The 24817-nt window shown below is 39.5% G+C and overlaps 1 protein-coding gene across 3 annotated transcripts in view; it reads right to left on the minus strand.

The window, feature by feature from the left end:
- Window positions 1-24817, minus strand: part of EFL1 (elongation factor like GTPase 1) — a 289883-nt gene that overhangs the window by 29296 nt on the left and 235770 nt on the right. For all 3 annotated transcript variants that reach the window (XM_063448974.1, XM_063448973.1, XM_063448972.1), the window contains exons 17-18: window positions 16752-16899; window positions 7849-8843 (exon numbers count right to left, since the gene is read on the minus strand). In XM_063448974.1, coding sequence (XP_063305044.1) covers window positions 7849-8843; window positions 16752-16899 — 1143 coding nt within the window. The remainder of the gene's footprint in view (window positions 1-7848; window positions 8844-16751; window positions 16900-24817) is intronic.

Raw genomic sequence — 24817 nt, forward strand, 5'->3', positions numbered from 1 at the left:
ACAAAGAAATGGCGCTTCCGCTGCCTTCCTTTCGGTCTATCCTCCGCCCCCTGGTGCTTTATGAAAGTATTGAAACCAGTGGTTACATTCCTCAGATTACACAGAATTCGTCTCATTATCTACCTAGACGATATCCTCATACTGTCGGGGACACGATCCCTTCTGCTATCACACCTGTCGTGGACCCTTCACCTCCTACAGAACCTCGGCTTCCTAGTGAATTGGGAGAAATCGGTGCTACAACCCTCTCAACAGATGGAATTCCTGGGATTCCGAGTCGATTCTGTACAACAAATTCTGTGCCTCCCTTCGGACAAGATGTTCAGCATCAAGAAGGAGATCAGGAAGATAATGAACCGTCCAAATATTTCCCTGAGACAACTGGCGCGAGTGATCGGCTTACTAGCGGCCTCCATACAGGCGATCTTCCCGGGACCACTCCACTATCGGGCGTTAAAACGCCTGATAGCATCCTGCCTAAGGAACGGGCAGTCGTACGAGTCCAACGTCACTCTGGACGAAGAATCCAAGGAAGAGCTGGACTGGTGGTTAACCCACATGGAAGCATGGAACGGACGGGCGATTTTCGGTTCCACTCCGGATATAATAATAGAGTCGGATGCGGCGCGCGCTGCGGGTCCATTTCCACAGGAGGCAGATGGTCAGTAAACGAATCGTTCCTACACATAAACTCACTGGAACTACTGGCAGCCTCATTTGCCATCCGCAGCCTCATTTGCCATCCGCAGCCTCATTTGCCATCCGCAGCCTCACACCCAGGGGCGTCTCTTGCTCAATCCTCCTCAAGTTGGACAACATCTCGGCGGTCAGATACATAAACCATCTAGGAGGTACCAAATCACGCATCCTGGCTCGAGACTTCTGGCATTACTGCTTGCAAAACAATGTGTCGGTGACCGCGGAACACATACCAGGCCTAGACAATTATACCGCGGACTGGAACGCCAGATACCTGAGGGATCTAGGGGATTGGAGACTCCAACCGAAGGTCTTTTCCAAGATCGCGCGACGATGGGGTCCCTTGAGTGTGGATCTCTTTGCGTCCAGACTGAACACACAACTTCCTCAATTTTTCAGCTGGCGACCGGACCCGGAAGCCTTGGCAACAGATGCGTTTCTTCAAGACTGGACCGGGGGACGAGCATACGCCTTTCCCCCGTTCAACCTGATTGCTCGGACTCTGGCATACATTTGACGGTACAAAACCACGTTGGTCCTGATAACACCATGCTGGAGATCTCAACCCTGGTTCCCTCACCTCCTGGAAATGGCGATCGATTTCCCACAATTACTACCAGATCAAACGTCCCTGTTAACCAATCCGGATGGGGAGAACCACGACCTGATAGAACGGGGAATCCTCCGTCTCATGGCATGGCTCCTTTCCGGGGACCCTGGGAAATCACGGAAGTTTCGAGAACGACTACCCAACTCTTGGCGAACGCCTGGGCACCAGGAACACGGCGCACATATGCTACGGCATGGAGAACTTGCCTGGAAAAATCAGTGGATCCCGTATCAGCTTCTGTAAAGATGGTACTAGACTTCCTCACTCGATTGTTCGAATCGGGCAAGGCATTCCGTACAGTCAACATCTACAGATCTGCTATCTCGGCAGGTCATGATACTGTGGACGGAACTCCTCTCGGACAGAACCCCCTGATCTGTCGCCTACTCAAAGGTATACGTTTCACACGTCCTCCAAAATCCAGATACGGATCCTTTTGGGATGTCAACATAGTGTTCAAATTCTTAGATGAATGGCCCGACAACACGGCTCTGTCAAATAAACAATTGTCTGCAAAATTGCTCATGATTTTATGCTTACTATCCTGTAAACAAGTGTCAGATGTACGGGCCTTGGACTGGCAGGCCCGCACGTTCACTCCGGAAGGAGTGTCTTTTGATATTTCACGAAGAACGAAGTCAGCGACTAAGCAAGTCTTCTATCCACGCCTTCCGAACCAACCGAATCTGTGCCCAATACTGTGCTTAAAAGAATACGAATCCCGTACTTCTCCCCTACGACCATCAAACGACGGCCCTTTGTTTATTTCACTAAAGAAACCACACCTCCCAGTATCTACACCTACTCTCGCCCGTTGGGCCAAGAGGTTATAAGCTTCAGCCGGGATAGACATAACAGTCTTTTCGGCCCACTCGGTGAGAGGCGCTATGGCTTCTAACGCATCGACAATAGGATGTCGATTAGAAGACATCCTGAAGGCCGCAGACTGGTCTACGGAATCCACATTCCGGAATTTCTATTTTAAACCAATCCAACATTTCTCGGAAAGAGTTATTGCTCAGCTTTGAAAGAGCATAATAGGAGCCTCCGTGTCTTTAATAAAATTCCTAGATTTTACTATTAACATGACGTAAAGTCATGATTTTATTAAAGACACGGAGGCGAGTATTATTCCCTTCCCGCCCTCCCTGGGTGGAGGGATTGGATTTCACACGGATATCGACCACAGATCGGATGTACCCTTACGATCAAATTACCTTATTCCAGGTTTCATATATCTCTCAGGTAAGTGGCTATAACGTGATACTAATGGACATAATCTTTATAGATATCTTAGGTTTTGACGACATGACAACAATTCTGTACACATTAAGTTATAACCTTGGTGGGGATACATGATACAACCAGTTAACAACCGAATATTACCATATTTTCTCCTCTCATTTTAGCCTGAATTATACTGTCAAGGTGTCGAAGTTCCGATACAAAGTTCTACCGTTCAACCTCAAAGAATGGACTTTTGACTACCGCCCACTGTTCCTGTTCGGGCCAAGTTTATCGTTCAGTTATGGATCTGGTCTTCGGATCGCGGAAGAAAGAGGAAGAAGCAGGAAGTGGATACCCATGATAGCACTGTCAATATGCTAATGTTATTTGTTCTTTTTTATCTCTTTTGCATATATCTCTCTACGCTGCTGAGGGAGAATTAAAGTAAGAGAAGCATAATACTCGCCTCCGTGTCTTTAATAAAATCATGACTTTACGTCATGTTAATAGTAAAATCTAGGAATTACCAATCATAACTCTAAAGAGACTTTGTATCCTTTTATGTAAAAGAAGGAAAAAAAGAAGAAATATCACACAAGTGTGGGAAGAATAAAGAATCAAACACACAGGAAAAGCAATGTAATGAATGAGGCTTGCTGCTCTAACATTAATGGTAAAGTTGAAAATCTCATCTCAGACTTTACTCTTGAATGTAAGCTTCTGCAAAAACACGAAAACAGAAATGAAAAGGGTGCGCCTAACTTACATAAAAATAATATTATGCATAAATAAAATAATAATAAAATAATAGTCCAAAGTCCTACAATAAGTCTGAAGTGGTAAGTTCCACAAAGTATGGAGGATGCTTGAGGATGATGTCAGTCTTTACGCCTATGCACTTGTAGTTCGGTGATGATATGTGAAGATAAAAGCAGGAAAACAAAAATCCCAATGGTACAGTATGTCAGCAAGGTGAAAGGGGATAAAATAGTGATAATGAAAATTACTCACAATTTTCAGAGCTAAGAGCGGGCACATGTACTGGGGCAGCCGGATCCGGTGCTCCCGGTCTGCCTCTAATGCAGAGGCAGACCGGAGCACCATTAACCCCACGATCGCTGCGATTGCGGCGATCTGGGGTTAATTTTAACGGGTGACGGACGAGGTCCGTCACTCGTCATTAACGCATTCCCCTGAGTGACGGACCTCGTCCGTCACTCGTCGTTAAGGGGTTAAGGAGGTAAGTGGGGAAATAAGTGAACCTCTGTATTTAATTTTTCAAGATTCTTTTGTTTCAGGTATTGTACCGGAGGATTGGAGGAAGGCAGATGTTGTTCCTATATTTAAAAAGGGTTCAAAATCCTTGCCTGGAAATTATAGACCTGTGAGCTTAACTTCTGTGACTGGGAAATTATTTGAACGGCTATTAAGGGATAATATTCAGGAATTAATTGGGAAGAACTGTGTTATTAGCAATAATCAGCATGGTTTTATGAAACATAGGTCATGTCAAACTAACCTAATTGCATTCTACGAAGAAGTAAGTAGAAATATAGATCAGGGTGTTGCAGTGGATGTGATCTACTTGGATTTTGCCAAGGCATTTGATACGGTTCCTCACAATAGGTTAGTCTTCAAACTAAAAGAAATTGTTCTAGATGAATATTCTTGTTCTTGGGTAGAACATTGGCTTAAGGATAGAGTACAGCGAGTTGTCATAAATGGTAAATTTTCAAGCTGGACAAAAGTGGTAAGTCGTGTCCCTCAGGGTTCTGTTTTGGGACCGCTTCTATTTAACATATTTATAAATGATCTTGAAATGGGCATTGAAAGCCATGTATCAGTGTTTGCAGATGACACAAAACTTTGTAAAGTAATAAAATGTGAGCAGGATATTGCCTTGCTGCAGAGGGATTTGGATAGATTGGGGGACTGGGCACTAAAATGGAAGATGAAATTTAACGTAGAAAAATTGCCCCGTTGCCCACCCCCCCCCCCCCCCAGATCCGCCACTGCATCCACCATTTCAATCGACTCGTTGAACTTGAGGGAAAAACACTCACATGCGTCAATGTCCTTTTTCAATTGCTCCTCCACATTCTCTGCCATCACCTCACATCGCCGTGTAACAGAATTCCGGGATAATTGCATGTCCTTAATAGCGGCAACAATCTCGGTTTTGTTCCTAAAATCACCAAAGAGTGCATCTGCAGCCTCAACGAACGCTTCTTTCACAACTTTGCCATCCTTGAAAGACTTTTTATGTATAGCAAGAACATGACTGACTCGATATGATGCGATGGTTGCCGCCTTACCCTTGTAGTTGGGCCTCGTAAAAATGAATTGCCGTGCTGCAAGCTGACTCTTCAAATCCCGCACTTTATGAATGCGTAGAGCAGTTTTAGCAGGGAAATCTGTCTCATAATCTTTGTGCACTGTCCTGAAATGCATCTCCAGATTGCCCTTTTTCGGTCTGGCCACACAGATTGTAATTGAGACAAATGGACTTTGAATTTGAGTAAACAAAAAATAATCCTCCTCCCACTCTGAATGAAAATGGTAAGTTTATGATATTTTGGCTTTTGCCATTTTAATGGGTTGCTAGCGAACTTTAATGGTGGCGAGTCCTACACCAATTAACCTGTGACTTGACACACACACTGCACGCAGGGCACTAACTACCATGTGGTCCAGCGGCGCTGTGTAAGGGTGTGTGTGCGTGCAAATGAGCAGTGGCAGCAGAGCCGGACTGGGAACAGAAAGCAGCCCTGGAAGAAAAAAAATTATTCCAGCTTTATAATTCATCGTGTCACATAGTGTGTTTTTATTTTCTCATATACACTAGACAGACCCCGCTCAGTGTTCTTTCCTCCTCCTCCCCTGTCCCAAAGTGTCCCTTCCTCTCCCCTGTTCCAAAGTGTTCTCCCCCCCTACTGATTTTCTGGTCACTCTTTCAGTAAGCACTTCCTTTCAGTCTGGCCGGGTACAGGAAACAGAAGTTCCTGTACCGCGGTGCGCACTGCTCCGCTTGGCCACGCTACACAGAGTGCCTCCACCTCCTGTCGTCCCGAGACATCAGCCCAAGATCGACTGGTTGGGCACCCCAGCTCCAAGGAATCCATGTATTAAGTGGAATTGAGGCAAAAATTAATATCTTGCAGTAGTGCACTGTTAAAGTGAGATTTCTGTGGGAAAAGCAAGTCTTACGGCTTGCCTGGTGTGTGTGTTTGTGTTTAGCAATGTATTAACTATCCACTCACTTCCGGTGGAAGAGGTTTTCATCCTTTACATGTCATCTTGTATGCTACATGTACATATAGCTTACGCACACTGTACATATCCATGATAACTGCGATTTATTTTTTTTCGCAGCTAAATCAATAATTCAGCATTATGCGACAAAATTCCAAAACCAGCGAATAATCACAAATTAATTTTTAGGTTGTATTGTTGAAGAATAAAAAGCACTATAAAGTTACAATCAATAAGCATAGTTAGTTTCTCGGATAAAGATTAAGATTTCCAGTGCTTCTACTAAGCTAACACTCCAAGGTCATAAATTGGTGGTGCATGTTGGTATTATTCTAAATGAATAATAATTCTATGATAAGGCTTGCAAATTATACATTCAAAAGGCTAAACTGATAAACACAGCATTTGAATAGAATACAATGGGTGGACAGGGTATGGCTAAAAAATAAAAGCCACTTCCTGGTACTTAAAGTGGTTACAGATTTATTATAACAAATAAGAGAAGCTACGTGCTATTGTACTTATTTGTACTGCATATACCCTTAATTAATTAAATTGCAATCAGCTTAAAGGAACACTATAGGGTCAGGAAAACAACCATGTATTCCTGACCCTATAGTGCAAAACCCACCATTTAGGTCGCTTGCCCCCCCACGCCACCCTAAAAGCAATTAAAACTCACCTTATTTCAATCTGGCTCTGTCCCCATTGGTGACATCATCAGAATTGCCAATATTTATCCAATCCAAAGCTTTCCCATGGGGAATGCAATGGATCGGACAAAATCGGCAAGGGGGCGGGGCCAAACACAGTTTTGACCAATCAGCACCTCCTCATAGAGATGCATTGAATCAATGCATCTCTATGAGGAAAATGCAGCGTCCCCAGGAAGAGCGTGGGGACACTGAACGGCAGTGCTGCCTACTGTGCAGCACTGAGCCAGGAAACACCTCCAGTGGCCATCTAAGGAGTGGCCACTTGGAGGTGTCCCTAGGGGCAATGTAAACACTGCCTTTTCTCTGTGTTATAAAAATGCCTGAAGGCAATGATTATACTCACCAGAAGAACTACATTAAGCTGTAGTTGTTCTGGTGACTAGTGTCCCTTTAACCCTGGTGTTTCTCTTTAAAAATATTATTCCATAAAATTTGAATAATTTAAATATGACCTGTTGTCTGCCTGCTTTTTCTTTTTATGTTTTTTAGATTGCTGCAACCCATATATAAGTTGTACCAAAGTACTAAACTTTCAAGGTACCAAATAACAAAGAATGGCAGCTAGCATTGTAAGACTATTTTATACAAATAGAACTGATGTCAAGTTGTAATCCAAAGCATTAGGCTAATTTGCATTAAAAAAACAACAATTTAGGCTCCATGAAAAAACCCCAATCACCAAATTCTACAAATAGTTTTATATGCTATAGGCTCTCCCTTCAAATGGGATTTAAAGGGACACTATAGTCACCTGAACAACTTTAGATTAATGAAGCAGTTTTGGTGTATAGAACATGCCCCTGCAGCCTCACTGCTCAATCCTCTGCCATTTAAGAGTTAAATCCCTTTGTTTATGAACCCTAGTCACACCTCCCTGAGATTGAGATACAATTATTTAAGGTAAATTACATCTGTTTGAAAGTGAAACCATTTTTTTTTCCATGCAGGCTCTGTCAATCATAGCCAGGGGAGGTGTGGCTAGGGCTGCATAAACAGAAACAAAGTGATTTAACTCCTAAATGACAGTGAATTGAGCAGTGAAATTGCAGGGGAATTATCTATACACTAAAACTGCTTTATTTAGCTAAAGTAATTTAGGTGAATATAGTGTTCCTTTAAAGTATAATAATATGTTTATGCAATGCACAAATCTCAAAACAGATTTTAGAGTAGCACTAACCAATTCATATTAGACATAGATAATGATAACATTTTCAACTTTGACCATGCAACTCTTGTCATTTTAAATTAAAGACACAACCAATGCTTTGGCACATCTCGCAATCATTACAGTGATCTCGACAATGTTACATATTATACAATTTGTTAAGTCACAGTACTTACCCAGCACTTCTGCAGTAGCCATAATCTCACACGTATACATGGCAGCCATAAGCCTCTGAGGTTTTACTTGGAAAGCATAGCGGCATGCTTCTTTCATGGTTGCAATCAATTGTCCGGAGAAAGGCCCATAACAGTCTGTGAGATGTGAATCCCCTTTGTACTTGGATTTCTCTGAAGCTTTTGCACCATCCCGACTGCTTTGCACAAGATCTTTCCCTTCATCAGAATTTTCCAAATCATTGTTGTCTGACACTCCAAGTTGGTCTGTCTCGTTTACAACATTCTCATCGAAACCCTGTTTTCTAAAGGCCATTTGTAGTACAGATCTGCATATATCCATCTTTTCCACAATGAAACAAACTCCCATGAGAGGTTCTTCACACATAGGACCAGCAAGAGTGACTAGCTGGAATCCACTAATTATGCTGTTGTGAAAATTCCTAGATTTAACTACTTTGGCTCTATTCTTAAGGCATTGCCAGACACATGGTCCATCATAATCTTCAATACGATTTAATAAGATATTTGGTCCATAACGTCTCGGACCAAAGGACCATATATGTTCTACTGCGTTTCGCCACTTCCTTCCTTGCAGGTGTTGCTCAAGTCTACTTTTAAATTCATGGATCCTACCTAGAGTCACATCGTTAACTTCAATAGTGCTTGAATCCTCATTCAGAGCCAGGTTAATTTGTTCCATAGTTCGAATCAAGTCACTGTTCTCCTCTATCAAACAAGTTACTTCGTCAGGAAGTGGCATAGCTCTCACGCTTATTGTGGCCAACTTATTTGGTGTGGTGAGGGTTACTAGACCATCAGGTTCAATCTGGACTCCTCCAGGAGATTTACTTTGCTCTTCTTTTACCTGGTGTATGACTGCAACTTTATGCTGTTTTCCCATGTCTTCATTCACCATGTCAAATTTGGGAGGTCTTATTATGGTTTCTCTAAATGGGATAATAGGATCGGAGGCATTGATCTGAATCTTCGCAAACCTAAACAAAGAAGCAGGAAAAAAAAAAGTAACTTAACAAGAACAAATTAACCAATTAAGTTGCGTATGTGCCATGAGGTGATCATATTTCTTTTGGAACTGTAGACCAGTTGTACACCCATCATAAAATAGTAACTTTCTTTCAGTCACTCTAATTAATTGATTGATTGAGCTCCAAATTGTCAGAATTGATCACACAAGCATAACCCCTCCTGCAGATTCAGTGCGTTCCAACAATCCTATTGCTCTTCTGTTGTGGTGACACAATGGTACGGTCCTGTTAGACATATACAATGGTCCAGGGAATTAGATATTTGTGCTCCCATTCCTTTAGCAGCCAACCAATCTGTGGCCTTTGCGTTGGCAGTGTAGTGTGTGTGATTCTGTATATTAACCTCCAATGGTTATTAAATGACCCAGGGACACTCTGCTTCTTCCTCAGGCTAACTCAGCAAGTCCTGCACTAATTTTGTTGGTTTAGAAAGCATATTAATAGTCACAAACACGCAGGAGGTAGGACCTAATGTGTAGAGGTTTGTGTAAAGAACATTTGCGTTTTCATGCTGCTCTCTCTCTAAAGGGTTAAGAGAGGTTAAAACCAATCTTTAAATATTTTAGAAGTAATGATGGAAACTAATGGCTAAACGACAATTTCTTCTAAGTTAAGGCCTCTAAGACGTAATGATGATTGCAATTAAGGTTACTTCTTTGTTTTTTTTGAGTTGCCGAGTGTGCAGTTAATGCACTTTCTAAGAGTAGAGAAAGAAAAGGGAAACAATAATATCGCCAAGGAGCATTTTCAACAAGGATCTAAGTATAGAATTCTGCCTGTATAATAGAATAGACACCTGTAGGGAAGGTGGAACGTTACAAATTACACCGCTGGCACGATGAAGAAAATTGTTCAGGAGACGCGAGTAAAGGAAGCGAGAGGTTCAGTATTATTAATCAGGAATTGTGGTCACAGGGAACAGGAGGGATGGCAGTCACAATATGTTATTGCAACAAATATACATTATCTACCTGCTCCCAGACAATCTATGACCAAGATTTAATCACAGTGGATGTGTTTCACACGGTGCTGAAACACCCTTGTGTAATCATGATACTAATCATGTTTCTATGTTTATTTGTGTTCTCTCGCTCTCTGTAAGTAGCAGCCAGAGCTAGGAGAAAGAAAATGTGCTTTAAGTGCAAGGATTAAAAACATATGGAATTGTGTGCAGCAATCACATGGTGCAGTGAAAGCTTTGGTTGGCTATCGACGTGTAATCAAGGAGAGAGGAAACACTACACACAGTAAACAATCATTCTCCTGTCTGCACCTCTCAGTCCTTCATTTGCTAAGAATCTGAGAAATAGCTTCAGCGGCAGCAGCTTCTATTAAGAGATGTGATATTTTATTTCAGGACCAGTAGTGGACTTGGCAACATTATACTGGCACAGGGCTTTTTTTTCTCATGCACAGTTTGTTAGGTTTTCCTCTCCCCCCTCACTCTGTGATATTCACACCAGATAAACACGACCCTCTGTGAGAATGGAGTCTATTTTCTCATCAGACCTGTATCTTACCTGCACTCATGTCACTTAAACCCCTGTATCACAACTGAACTTTGAAATCTAGGTGTTATTTTTGCTCAGAAATGCTTTAAACATGAGAAAGGAAGGTTCTCCTGAAAGCTTGTCATTCCAAAATTCTTAGTCCAATAAAAAAAGGTATTACAAGATACTAATTTCATCTGTTTTACATCTGCATCACAGGACTAATATGGCAATCTCTATGATCAATTGATAGATATACATTGAGGAAACAGTCCTTGGGGAAGCAAGAGGGGTTAATATGGCCCTGACTACAGATAAGACTAACATACTATGGAAACATAGAATGTGACGGCAGATAAGAACCATTTGGCCCATCTAGTCTGCACAATTTTCTTAACCCCTTCACGACGGGTGACGGACGAGGTCCGTCATCCTGGGGATGCCCTTAACAACGGGTGACGGACCTCGTCCGTCACGCGGTAAAATTAACCCCAGATCGCCGCAATCGCGGCGATCGTGGGGTTAATGGTGCTCCGGTCTGCCTCTGCATTAGAGGCAGACCGGGAGCACCGGATCGGGCTGTCCCAGCTCATGTGCCCGCTCTGACAGCATGTCAGAGCGGGCACATGTGCTCTGTATACTCACCTCCGCCTCCCTGCACTTCCGGGTTCACTGTGAAGTGCAGGGAGCCGGATCAGTGATGATCCTGCCCCCTGGTGTTAAAAAAAAAAGTTAAATTAAAATCCCACCCCCCTTTACCCATATTAATAAAAAATTAACCCCTTCCCTGCCAAATGATCACTGACTACAGTGATCAATTGGCAGGGATTACATTTTAATATGATCTGATTTTTTTTTTAACCCCTGAGGGTTAATTCTTTTTTTTTTTTAACCCTCAGGGGTTAAATTTATTTTATTAATTAATTTAAATATTTTAAAATGATAAATTTAGCTAGCTGGGGAGGGTGGAAGTTAGTGGGGAATTGGGGGATTTAGTGTTAGGCTAACTAGGGGTTAACGTTAAAAAAAGTTTTAAAATAAGCTTTAAAAAGTTAAAAAATTAAGTAAAAAAAAAGTTTTAATAACGTTTAAGTAAAAAAAAAAAAAAAAAATAAACCCTTTACCCAGTCCAAATAAAAATTAACCCCTTACCTGCCAGTCTATCACTGCCTACAGTGATCAAAATACAGATCACAGTATTATACTGTGATCTAATTTTTTTTTAACCCCTGACGATTAACTTTTATTTATTTTTTAACCCTCAGGGGTTAAATTAATTTAATTAACTAATTTAAATATTGTATAATTAAATATTTTGCTAGCTGGGGTGGGTGGGAGTTATGGGAAAATGGGGAATTTACTGTTAGTGCTGCTTACTGCTAGTTAGGGGTTAACGGTAAAAGAAAAAGCTTAGAAAAATGTTAAATCTGTAAAAAAAAAGTTTTACGAAACTTTAGGAAACTTTAAAAAAATTAATAAGCAAAACAAAAGTTTAAAAAATAGTTTTAAAAAGTAAAAAAAGTTTTAAAAAGTTACAAAATTAATTTAATAACGCTCATTACCACTACACCTGGTACAAGCTAGCGGAAAAATGATCCCACGCTAAGGTTCAAAATATGCCTTTTGAAATACCCTGGGATGTCTTCTTTAAGAAATGGTATGGCTTTATGGGGTATTTGGATTATATAGCCTGGTAAAATACTCTAAAATGGGACATGGGCACAGCGTAAAAATTTAAAGTTTGAAAAAAAATGGAATGGCTGTGTCCCAAATGTGCCCCTCCGATGTCCACATATACCTGGCAAAGGTACATACGGGGGTATTTTTGTACTCAGCCGACATAGCTGAGCAACATATAAAGTATTATAGAGTGGTGGTACACATAAGGTTTGCAAAATATACTGTGCAAACTCACTTTGTGTGTCAAAAAGGCAGAAAAAACGCTTATTACCACTACACCTGGTACAAGCTAGCGGAAAAATGATCCCACACTAATTTTCAAAATATGCCTTTTGAAATACCCTGGGATGTCTTCTTTAAGAAATGGTATGGCTTTATGGGGTATTTGGATTATATAGCCTGGTAAAATACTCTAAAATGGGACATGGGCACAGCGTAAAAATTTAAAGTTTGAAAAAAAATGGAATGGCTGTGTCCCAAATGTGCCCCTCCGATGTCCACATATACCTGGCAAAGGTACATACGGGGGTATTTTTGTACTCAGCCGACATAGCTGAGCAACATATAAAGTATTATAGAGTGGTGGTACACATAAGGTTTGCAAAATATACTGTGCAAACTCACTTTGTGTGTCAAAAAGGCAGAAAAAACGCTTATTACCACTACACCTGGTACAAGCTAGCGGAAAAATGATCCCACACTAATTTTCAAAATATGCCTTTTGAAATACCCTGGGATGTCTTCTTTAAGAAATGGTATGGCTTTATGGGGTATTTGGATTATATAGCCTGGTAAAATACTCTAAAATGGGACATGGGCACAGCGTAAAAATTTAAAGTTTGAAAAAAAATGGAATGGCTGTGTCCCAAATGTGCCCCTCCGATGTCCACATATACCTGGCAAAGGTACATACGGGGGTATTTTTGTACTCAGCCGACATAGCTGAGCAACATATAAAGTATTATAGAGTGGTGGTACACATAAGGTTTGCAAAATATACTGTGCAAACTCACTTTGTGTGTCAAAAAGGCAGAAAAAACGCTTATTACCACTACACCTGGTACAAGCTAGCGGAAAAATTATCCCACGCTAAGGTTCAAAATATGCCTTTTGAAATACCCTGGGGTGTCTACTTTAAGAAATGGTAGGCCTTTGTGGGGTAGTTTGAATTTAAAACTTACGAAGATGCTTGGAAATTGCATATAGGCCCAGCGTCAAAATTCAAAGTTCTGTAAAAACTGATATGGCTTGGTCTCCAATATGCCACTGTAGCTTCACAAAATAGTGCCAAAGACATTCATTGGGGATGTCTTTTTACTCAGAAGACTTAGCTGAGCATAATTTGGGGGGTTTGAACTTAGTGGCACATATGAAATATACAAAATGCCCAGCAAAAATGCAATCCGTATGTAAAAAATGCACAAAATTATTTTTTACCACATACTTTGGCATGTAATGGTAAAAAAATGGGGGCATGTTAAGGCACAATATGCACCTTATGAGATACCCTGGAGTGTCTACTTTTACAAATGGTAGGCCTTTGTGGGGGTTTTTGAACAGTCAAACTGTTATAATACCCCAAATGGAAGCATAGGCTCATTAAATCCGTCTCTCAAAATTCTACTGTGAATACTGAAAAAGACAGGTCTCCTGTATGGCACTGTAGCTTCACGAAATAGTGCCATAGACATACAATGGGGGTGTCCTTTTACTCAGAAGACTTAGCTGAGCATAATTTTGGGGGTTTGAACTTAGTGGCACATATGAAATATACAAAATGCCCAGCAAAAATGCAATCCGTATGTAAAAAATGCACAAAATTATTTTTTACCACATACTTTGGCATGTAATGGTAAAAAAATGGGGGCATGTTAAGGCACAATATGCACCTTATGAGATACCCTGGAGTGTCTACTTTTACAAATGGTAGGCCTTTGTTGGGGTTTTTGAACAGTCAAACTGTTATAATACCCCAAATGGAAGCATAGGCTCATTAAATCCGTCTCTCAAAATTCTACTGTGAATACTGAAAAGGACAGGTCTCCTATATGGCACTGTAGCTTCACAAAATAGTGCCAAAGACATACAATGGGGGTACCGTTGTACTCAGCAGAAGTAACTGAACACATAATAAAACTTTGTACAGGAATAGCACACACCAACTTTACAAAATACACATGAGAAGTTCTTTGTTATACGTTTGTGTGCGAAAACCCCCCAAAAACACAATTTTCTCCAATATTTAGCAGAGGTTGGCGGTAAAATGGCTACGTAGAAAGTGTCAAAACAACCTTAGGTAAATAGCCTGTGATGTCTACTTTATATAAATATATACTTTTGTGTGGCAATTTTGTTTTATTTTATGGCTATTAGGCTTACAAGACAAACATACCAAATTCTAAAATCGCTCCACATTAAAATTTTATTTTACTCCTTGTGCTTTGTGACCTGTAACTACCAAAAAAAACTTAAAATCCCAGACACATTATATATTCTGTAAATCAGAACAAATAAATGAATTTATTTTTAATTACTTTCCTTAACCTGCACTAATTATGCACACATTATGATTGCAAAAACTGTAAAAAAAAACAATATTTTTCATTTTTTTTGCATTTTTCTGTATTTTTTTTATAATAAGTAAGCATTTATATATATATATGTTATATCAAATTAAAGCCCTTTCTGTCCTTTAAAAAACAGTATATAATATGTGTCGGTGCAATAAATGAGAGAGATGCAAATTGCAGTTGAACGCAAACAGCAAGAAAATGCAAAAATTGCTTGTGTCATTAAGCGTAAGTCAAGCTTCTGAAGCTCTGTCCTTAAGGGGTTAATACTTTCATTAGTCCCTGGCCTTATCTTATAGCTAGGATAGCCTTATTCCTATCCCATGCATGCTAAAACTCCCTCACTGTGTTAACCTCAACCACTTCCGATGGAAGGCTACTCCATGCATCCACTACCCTGTCAGTAAAGTAATACTTCCTGATATTTTTAAACCTTTGCCCCTCTAATTTAAGACTATGTCCTCTTGTTGTGGTAGTTTTTCTTCTTTTAAATATAGTCTCCTCCTTTACGGTGTTGATTCCCTTTATATATTTAAATGTTTCTATCATATCCCCTTCCTCGCCTTTCCTCCAAGCTAGGATAGACAGAAAAACTAAAAGATGGGTACGATCAACTGATAGACAAAGTAATCAATAGACAGATTGCCTTCGGGACAGATCAATAGATTCAACAAAAGAGGGACCAGCAGACCAACTGTCAGAACTCAATTACACATGCAAAGAATTAAATCATAGATGGTTGTAGATGTAATTTAAAATGAATCAGTTGAGTGTGTGTAATGAGTGTACACACTTCAAGCAATCAAAAGTTTAAAGCATTGTGGACACACAGGACCAGTACATGAACCATCTGTGATCACATCTGATTTAAAACTTCCTAGCATCAGAAGGCATATTTGAGCAATAAACTGCATCACATATGGGTTTCTGGCATACAAAGGGGAGCAGCACAAGATATCCTTGCTGTAGTACAATTACGGACAATAATAATGATGCAAACGTATTAACGCTTTCCTAACCATTACTCAAATGCTGATTAAATAGCATAAAAATTACCCTGCCCGAGCTTTGCTTGGGCAAATTAAAAGTAACTAAGTAATGCTGATTGTTATTGAGCGTGCTATTACATGTGCTAACAATTCATATACACAGCAGATGTCTATTGCAGAACACCTGTTCCCAGCTATCAGAGCCTCGTTTGTAATATTACATTAAATCAGTGTATCGCAGGATAGGACTTGAGAAGAAGAGTTGTTGTCGAAAGGGCTCTTTAGCCGACACAAGTTGTGTTTGGGCAGAAAGTTGTCTGACTACAGCCCTGGGACAAGATGAGGGTAAACAGTAACCAAATTCCCCGGAAAATAGCATGCAACTTTTCTCAAAACACCAGCTGCTTCTTAACTGGTCATGTAGAATGTGTAGGTGAATGTATAGATACAATTTAACTTGTTATTAAAGATTCTCATTTATATTTGAATGCTGTTGGCATAGAGGTATAAACTACAGCTATGCCAATCAGTGAGATGGTTTGAACAGACCCAGAAATAAACTGCAGATAATTACGGTATCACATTAGCTACCACCATGAATAAATTAAATTGTAATGCTAACCAAAGTGAAATGTTGCTTTTTTTTTTTTTTCAGTGACAATACATTAAGCTTTAAATACTGCAATTGGGCAAGCTAGATGTGCAATTAGCAATCACCAGTGGCATTTATACGTCTATGACATGACTTCCCCTGCACACAAAGTGAAGATTAAAAATATACCAAGTAAAATAGAAATAAAGAAACGCTTACTACTCATGCCTATATTTCCTTTTAATTGGACCATCAACTACCACTAGGACATATATCCATCACTGGGAAGTAATGAAAGGAAGGCCGCAAAAATGGACTGCAGATGGAAGGGCAGAGTTCCAAGTTAATTTGCCAACACTGGATAATTGTATAACATCAATCAATTCACTTCTAGCATGTAATGATGAAGAGTTTTGAAAGCAAATTTTGCGCAGAAAAAAAAAGTTTTGTGCCTATTAAAGGGGAGGTTATATATAGATATACGCTTACATACATAAAGAGAGAGAGTTTACAGAAATATATATTTGTTTCCCAACCTATTTTTTAGGTCATCCAGGCAACGCTGTAAGTGCACCTCTCCGGCAGTGACGAGAACATGCTCCCCTGACTCCTGTATTAACACCTCCACGCAGGGGTCGGCCTGGTTTAAAAGTTTCATTCCTCTGACCAGCTGTGGCATTTCACCTGGAATAAAATGCATACTGTTCATTAGCCAATAACCCATTACACAGAGCTACAAAATATATAAATAATAATGAAAGACCATGCCCAGGCATCTTGTTATGCAATGAAAACTGAATGACACAAAAAAATGCCTCTCTCCCCAACCCCTGGAAAACAAACAAACAACAAAAACAGAAGACTATTTAATTAATTACTTTACATTTAGGTCACAACTCTCAAAGCAATAACTATGTTCATAATTGCCAGCCCTGCTAATTAGTCATAGGCCCTGTATCAGGACAGAATAACTGAGTATTAAGCCCCTTTTTCTCATAGTCATTCTGTGCACCTTCAGAATATGAAGCACAGAAGGCCAGATAGTAAAATAAAAAGGTGTAAAACATATAAAAAAAAAGGAACAAGAGATCGGTTACTGAATTATTGAAAAAATTATCCTCTTGAGCTGCTGCATTGACCCAACCACTGTTGCTCACTTGAAGTGTAAACACAAGGTACAAAAATAAAGTTTCAGAGTGCACGTGACCAGCTGGTGTACAACAGTGCTACACTTCTAAATAAAGGCCATTTCGAACAACGTAGATGTTTCAAGTAAACTGTTTTATCAATGCATCATCATGCCTTTGAACATGAACCAAAACTTCAGCATAGTTCAGCATGTCCTTCATTAACCCCTTAAGGACCAAACTTCTGAAATAAAAGGGAATCATGACATGTCAGACATGTCATTTGTCCTTAAGGGGTTAAAATTGTGTAGCACTATGGTGTCCCAGCAAATCAGTTGGACTCCGGACCTTTTCTCTTTTATTTTCTTTAAGCAAAAGGTGCGGTAGTGCAGGGGGCAGATGTGTGTGTTCCCTGCAGAGAATAAGAGCTTTGCTTTTTACACACGGGAGCAGACTGCCATTGCGTATACAAACAAAGACAGGCAGAAGCTTTACGCAGCTGAGTGCGCTTTCCTGGGGATAACAGTTAGGGGATCTGCTATAGGCCCAACAACTCAAACTGTTTGGTCTGTTATTATATACTAGGTTGATATATATTATATATTCACTGTGTTGCTGGCATTACCAAGAGGATGAAATAAACTCTATTTGCCATGTTTAGACTTTTTACACAGTTAAAAAAAAAAAAAAAAAAAAAAAAAAAGGATTATATATATATATATATATATATATTTTTTTTTTTTTTTTTTAACCCATGGTATGTCAGTGACTAACAAGAATTTGAAAGCAAAACTATTATGCTACTGAAGAAAATACACCAAAATATTATCAATGAAAAATAATGCATAAAAAACAAAACAAAACCTAAAACAGTTTTTTTTTTCTTTTTAAATAACGATCTCGCTTTTAAAGGAATGATAATTCACAAGGTTAGTTGTTCATATTAACTCTTTGTGTGCGAACAGGTATGCCTGATACGTTCCGCCTTCTGGCACTGAGAAGGTTAAAATATTTACTATTGATTGATCTAGCCTGCCGAAGGTTACCATGTCCAGGTTAATAGTTTGAAAGAATGTTTGCATCATTGAAACTGCTGATCACATTTTTCATCTTGATATTTGAATTTTCTTTGCAGTCATCGTGTCTGACAGCTGCTCAACAGCTGACCACCTTTCCTGCAGTCATGCCCTCTGGTGCTGCAGACAAACAAAGGCAGGGAAGCAGGTGCACTGTGATTGGCTAGGGGCATATGGGAGACAACCAGTCACAAGATGTCACTTTTTTGTGTGTACCTCAGTGAACTTGGCACCAGGCCAGACAGTTGAAAGCGGTCGAGTGGCTCTCTCCCTGAACACTGTCATGTGATCATTGCTTTGCAGCTGTCAGGCAATGATAATTATCTACAATATAGAAATCACCAACATTCTCTGTAGCGCTGCACAATGGGTTTACAAACCACAGAGAAAAAAAAAATGTAACACACAGTACTAACAGGTGTTGGAAACACAACTGAAAAGGATAACGAGCATAAGGGCTCAAGGGAGCCAATAAAACTAGAATTTGAAGAGACAAATCTGAATAATAGCTTTCACGATCAAAGTTAATTATTAAAAGGGAGTCGATCATGAGAGAGAGAAAAATTGTGGTCTGTGATATAAAATTTTATGTAGGGTCATGTAGATCAATGTTCTATCAAAACTAACAAGGTTGTAGATTTATTTTATTTGTAAAGTGTTTTATGAGAAACAAATTCATTACTTTCTCTTGTTTCCAAGTATATCTTGGAGACTACTTACTACTACATCGCTACACAGTCTCAAAAAGTACACATTTAAAACAAATAATGAGAGAATGATGGATAAATAAAAGTAAATCACTGATTTTTTTTATGATTTTTTTTTTTTAACAGGCAATCCTTGCATTTTAAACCTCTCCGTTATACCCCTGTGCTAAATGAATGAGTACAATTGTATTATAAGCATGTCTGCCACACAAAAAAAGAACCATATGAATACATACAAAGTCAGCTTCATGTAACTGTAAAGAAAAAGTTTTTATATAATTTTCTAATATATAATTACACACTATATATATATATATATACATACACACACACACATACACACAGACATACACACACACACACACACAGGTAATGTCACTGACTTTGAACTGGGAATCCCGGTCCGACCACTGCACCATTAAGTGCTTGGCAAGACAATAAGAGCCTTCATCAAGAACTCGATGGGCAAGTGGAAAACAACTCTATAAGCCAATTCCAGGACAATAACTCAAGTGAACATTAAAGAGAAGTGCGGGCTGATGATATGTGATGAGATGAGATGTGGATGAAACACAGAGCCTCCACAAGTACATTACAAATATGGCTCCCAAAGATTGAGACTTCCACAGATCGAGGATGCAGAAAAAGAGGAGGTTCCTTGGCAAGACAAACCTCTCTATGGGGTGTACCAACAGCAGATAGTGGATGTGGCTCACATGACAAAATCCTACCAGTGGTTGGAAAAAGCAGGACTGAAAGACTGCACTGGGGCACTAATCCTAGCAGCACAGGAGCAGGCACTCAGCAATAGATCAATAGAAGCTGGAGTCTACCACACCAGGCAAGACCCCATGTGCAGACTGTGCAAAGAGGCCTCTGAGACAGTCTAGCACCTAGAAGCCGGATGCAAGAGGTTAGCAGGAACAGCATACATGGAGAGACACAACCAAGTTGCTGGGATTGTGTACCGAAACATCTGCACAGAATATGGATTGGCCCTGCCTAAGTCCAGATGAGAGATACCACAAAGGGTTGTTGAGAATGATAGGGCTAAGCTCCTGTGGGACTTCAAGATCCAGACAGACAAGCATTGTGGTGGTAGACAAGGAACGAAAGACTGCAATCGTGGTGGATGTGGCAATACCCAGTGACTATAACATCAGGAAGAAGGACAAATACCAAGGACCAAAAGAAGAACTAGAAAGGATGTGGACGGTGAAGGCAGTAGTAGTCCCAGTTGTGATAGGAGCACTCGGGGCTGTGACTCCCAAGTTGGGGGAGTGGCTTCCACAGATTTTAGGTGAGATCGCTGTCCAGAAGAGTGCAGTTCTAGGAACAGCTAAGATACTGCGCAGAACCCTCAAACTCCCAGGTCTCTGGTAGAGGACCCGAGAATGAGGAATAAACATACCACCCAGGAGGGGTGAGAAAATCAATATTTAAAAAAAATAGAGACAGCAATACATTTATACAGATACAGGAATAAACAAGACATTCCTAGCCGTACATGTTATGCAGGTACAAGATGGTGTATTACAACCATTTTTGAAGAAACAAACACAAAGAAGAACTATGAGGATTACTTCAAAGACATGAATAGTAGAATATCCACTATATGATATCCACTATATGATTCAGTGTTTGCAGATGACAAAAAACTTTGTAAAATAATACAATGTGAGCAAGATATTACTTTGCTGCAGAGGGATTTAGATAGACTGGAGGACTGGGCACTCAAATTGCAGATGAAATTTAATGTTGAAAAATGCAAAGTTATGCACTTTGGCGTAAAGAATACACAGTAGGGTATTGTCATGCATGAAAAAGGGCATTCATTCTCGGGACGAGAATATCATTTTGCCTCTTTATAAATCACTGGTAAGACCACACATTGAATATGCTGTGCAATTTTGGGCACCTGTTCTAAAGAAGGATATTATGGCACTAGAAAAAGTGCAGAGGTGGGCTACAAAATTAATAAAAGGAATGGAACATATCAGCTATGAAGAAAGGTTAACAAATTTAAACCTATTTAGTTTAGAAAAACGTCGCCTGAGAGGGGATATGATAACATTATACAAATATATTTGTGGCCAATACAAACCATTGTGTGGAAATCTATTCACAAACCGGACTTTACATAGGACACAAGGTCATGCGTTTAGACTAGAAGAAAGAAGATTTTGTCTAAGGCAAAGGAAAGGTTTTTTTACTGTAAGAACATCAGGATCAGGATGTGGAATTCTCTGCCTGAAGAAGTGGTTTTATCAGAGTCCATACAGATGTTCAAACAGCTACTAGATCCATACTTGCAAAAACAGAATATTCAAGGATATAATCTTTCAATGTCGGGTAATAACTGCTTGATCCAAGGATAAATCTGACTGCCATTCTGGGGTCAAGAAGGATTTTTTTTCCTAGCTTGTTGCAAAATTGGAAGTGCTTCAAACTGGGTTTTTTTGCCTTCTTTTGGATCAACAGCAAAAAACATATGTGAGGAAGGCTGAACTTGATGGACGCAAGTCTCTTTTCAGCTATGTAACTATATGTAACCCCTTAAGGACCAAACTTCTGGAATAAAAAGGAATCATGACATGTCACACATGTCATGTGTCCTTAAAGGGTTAAACTGACTACTGTCCTAACACTAACAAATCTGTAGACTCATAGTATAATTCACAGGTTACACAATGCAGATTTTATACAGAAGAATTGATTGGTGCACACAAGATACAAAAAAATATGTGCATTGGAACAAACAGATCAGTATTATGTTTTAATAGTGAGATAATGCATGATCACATAATACAATGAGGAACCTTATAACGTTCTCATGGCAGACCTGTGTGATAAGTTTTTGATGAATGTCTTGCCTCATCAGCAAACATATTAAAAGGATACTCTAAGCACCAACACAGCTTTAGCTTAACCCCTTAAGGACCAAACTTCTGGAATAAAAGGGAATCATGACATGTCACACATGTCATGTGTCCTTAAGGGGTTAAAGAAGTGATTTTGGTGTATGGGCCATGCCTCTGCAGTCTCAAAGTTCAATGCTCTGCCATTTCAGAATTAATAGGTAACTATCATGCCCAAAACTACTCCGACTCTTTTTAAAGAGCATACAATTCCATTCAAAATAAAACCATTTTTTCCCAGTGAGGCTATGTGAGTTACAGCCAGGGGAAGTGTGGCTAGAACTGCCTAAATAAGCAAAAGTGATTTAACTGCTAAATGGTAGAGAACATCTCATTTATACACTAAAACCGATTCATTAAGCTAAAATTGCTTTAGTTCTTAGAATATCACTTTAAAGGGACACTATAGTCACCAGAACAACTACAGCTTATTGAATTTGTTCTGGTGAGTAGAATCATTACCGTCAAGCTTTTTGCTGTAAACACGGTCTTTTCAGAGAAAATGCAGTGTTTACATTACAGCCTAGTGATAACTTCACTGGCCACTCCTCAGATAGCTGTTAGAGATCCTTCCTGGGTCATGGCTGCCTAAAATGCATCCACACATTCAGTATCTCCTCCCTCTGCATGCAGACACTGAACTTTCCTCATAGAGATTCAGTGATTCAATTCATCTCTATGAGGAGATGCTGATTGGCCAGGGCTGTGTTTGAATCATGCTGGCTCTGCCCCTGATCTGCTTCTTTGTCAGTCTCAGACAATCTTATGGGGAAGCATTGTGTTGGGGTCAGGCTACCACTTCTGATGATGTCAGCAGACAGTCTGTTTTTCTGAGTCTAACAGCATGCAGAGTTACAGCTTCAGGCTTGAATACAGTAAGATTTTGCTATATTTATGGAGGCATGATGAGCCCAGGGGGGCTAGATGGTGGTTTTAACATGTTTGTGTTACTGACCCTATAGTGTTGAAGCCATTCTATGTTCATGGAATTTGGAACTGGCGAGAAGGATATTACAGGTGCAGGATAGAGTGAGCCTATGTTCAGAAAGGTCCTACATAGTGAGATTATGGAAGTTAGGATTGGGTTGCTATGTTGTATCTTAACAGAAAACTAGTAAAATTATAAGGCTGCATGGACAACACAAGACAGTCATTCTGCAGAAAAAAATTAAATTGTAGTTGGCAATATAGATATCAAATATCATCAGTGAGAGCAAGTATTTTAAATGTTGTCAGAGAGATTTGTTAAAGGTGAATTATCACTTCTCCAAGATATACGCCATTAAATGAAACATTCTAAATCACCTATACATTGTGTTAACATGCTTTCTTATGTTTTTATAAATGATTTAGCAAATAGCATGATCTAGTTCAGACAAAGTAAAGCCAGAACACACTTTGTTAATGAAGTGGAGAAATTAAAACATTGTTTAATTTCTCTTCTTCTCAGTTTGCTTTCGCTCTGCTAGCTGCCAGGTGCGAAGCACAAAGCTTACAACAATGATTGGCAGAAAGCAAAGATGGAGGCATGGTAAGGATTGGCAGAACAGTTGTGGATTTCTATAATTACATTCAAATTATTTTTTACAGCACACAAATACATGTTTGTTAAATATAGGGGATCAGAAAACACCATGGGGACTTTAAGAGAAAGGCCCTACAAGAAGGAAATCGTAAAACGTATATATAAACGTATATGTATATATATATACATACACACACACACACAAGGTTCTGGTAGGATGCAATATTCTTGGAACAATTAATTGTTCATATTCCGGAAGATCAATAACACAAGACATTCTAAACAACAGAATGACCGGGCATCCCATTGCTTTCAATCCCAGTGATATGACTAAAGAAAAATATATTACTGAGAATTCTTGTGGGAGGGGAGTTTGAAGTCTATACTCCAGGAAAGCAAATGTCGAAATGCACAATTCAATGAAAATTGGCATTGATATGAAACTATTACATCCTTGGGGTGGTAATGCAGCCTGAACAGAGAAGGTTAAACAAGGTAAGAATAACAAAGCCAGCTGAGTAGCAGTAAGCATTTTGATAAGGTATCACACAAAAAGCCAATCGTGATAACCAAATATGGATTTCTGAAATCTTCTAATTTTATATCAAGACGAAAATTCCCTTTGACAATATTTTCCATTAAATTTCAATGGACATGTTGTAAAAAACACAGTGTTCATTTTATTTTTTATATCTTTAGCACTTTTGCAGTTATATTTTATGCATCTTAGGATGTGAATACAATATTTCCCAGCATGCATCTGACCTCATCATGATTGGATGCTCCATCTTCATTATCATTGATCTTTTGAAATGTTTGGTATATTTTTTGTAATAATTGATTTCCAAAAATGCCTACAGCACAAAGCATATCATATTAGCAAGTAGGTTTAAGTGTTTTTCCAGCACTATGTCCAAGCCTATAGTTTCAAAATAAGGGAAATAGATTGTTCCACCCACCCTCCCAGTCTGGAACTTCTCTTGTATAACAGATTGAAATACGTGTGAAATTCTCCTTGTACACAGCTAACATACTGCACAAGGTTGCATGTACCACAATCACATCTTATTGTGCAGAATCAGTTAAACTGAAAGTTGTGAAGGTATGAAAAAGATGATGACCCATTTGGGCCAATGCATTCACCATTTGGTACTGCCATGATGTAACCTACTATCAGCATTCCACTGGACATGACAAATAGTAGTAGTAGAAGAAATGGGCAAAGTTCATGGAAACTAAATGATTCAGG

Source organism: Pelobates fuscus, chromosome 3, assembly GCF_036172605.1.
Source record: "Pelobates fuscus isolate aPelFus1 chromosome 3, aPelFus1.pri, whole genome shotgun sequence".
NCBI lineage: Eukaryota > Metazoa > Chordata > Amphibia > Anura > Pelobatidae > Pelobates > Pelobates fuscus.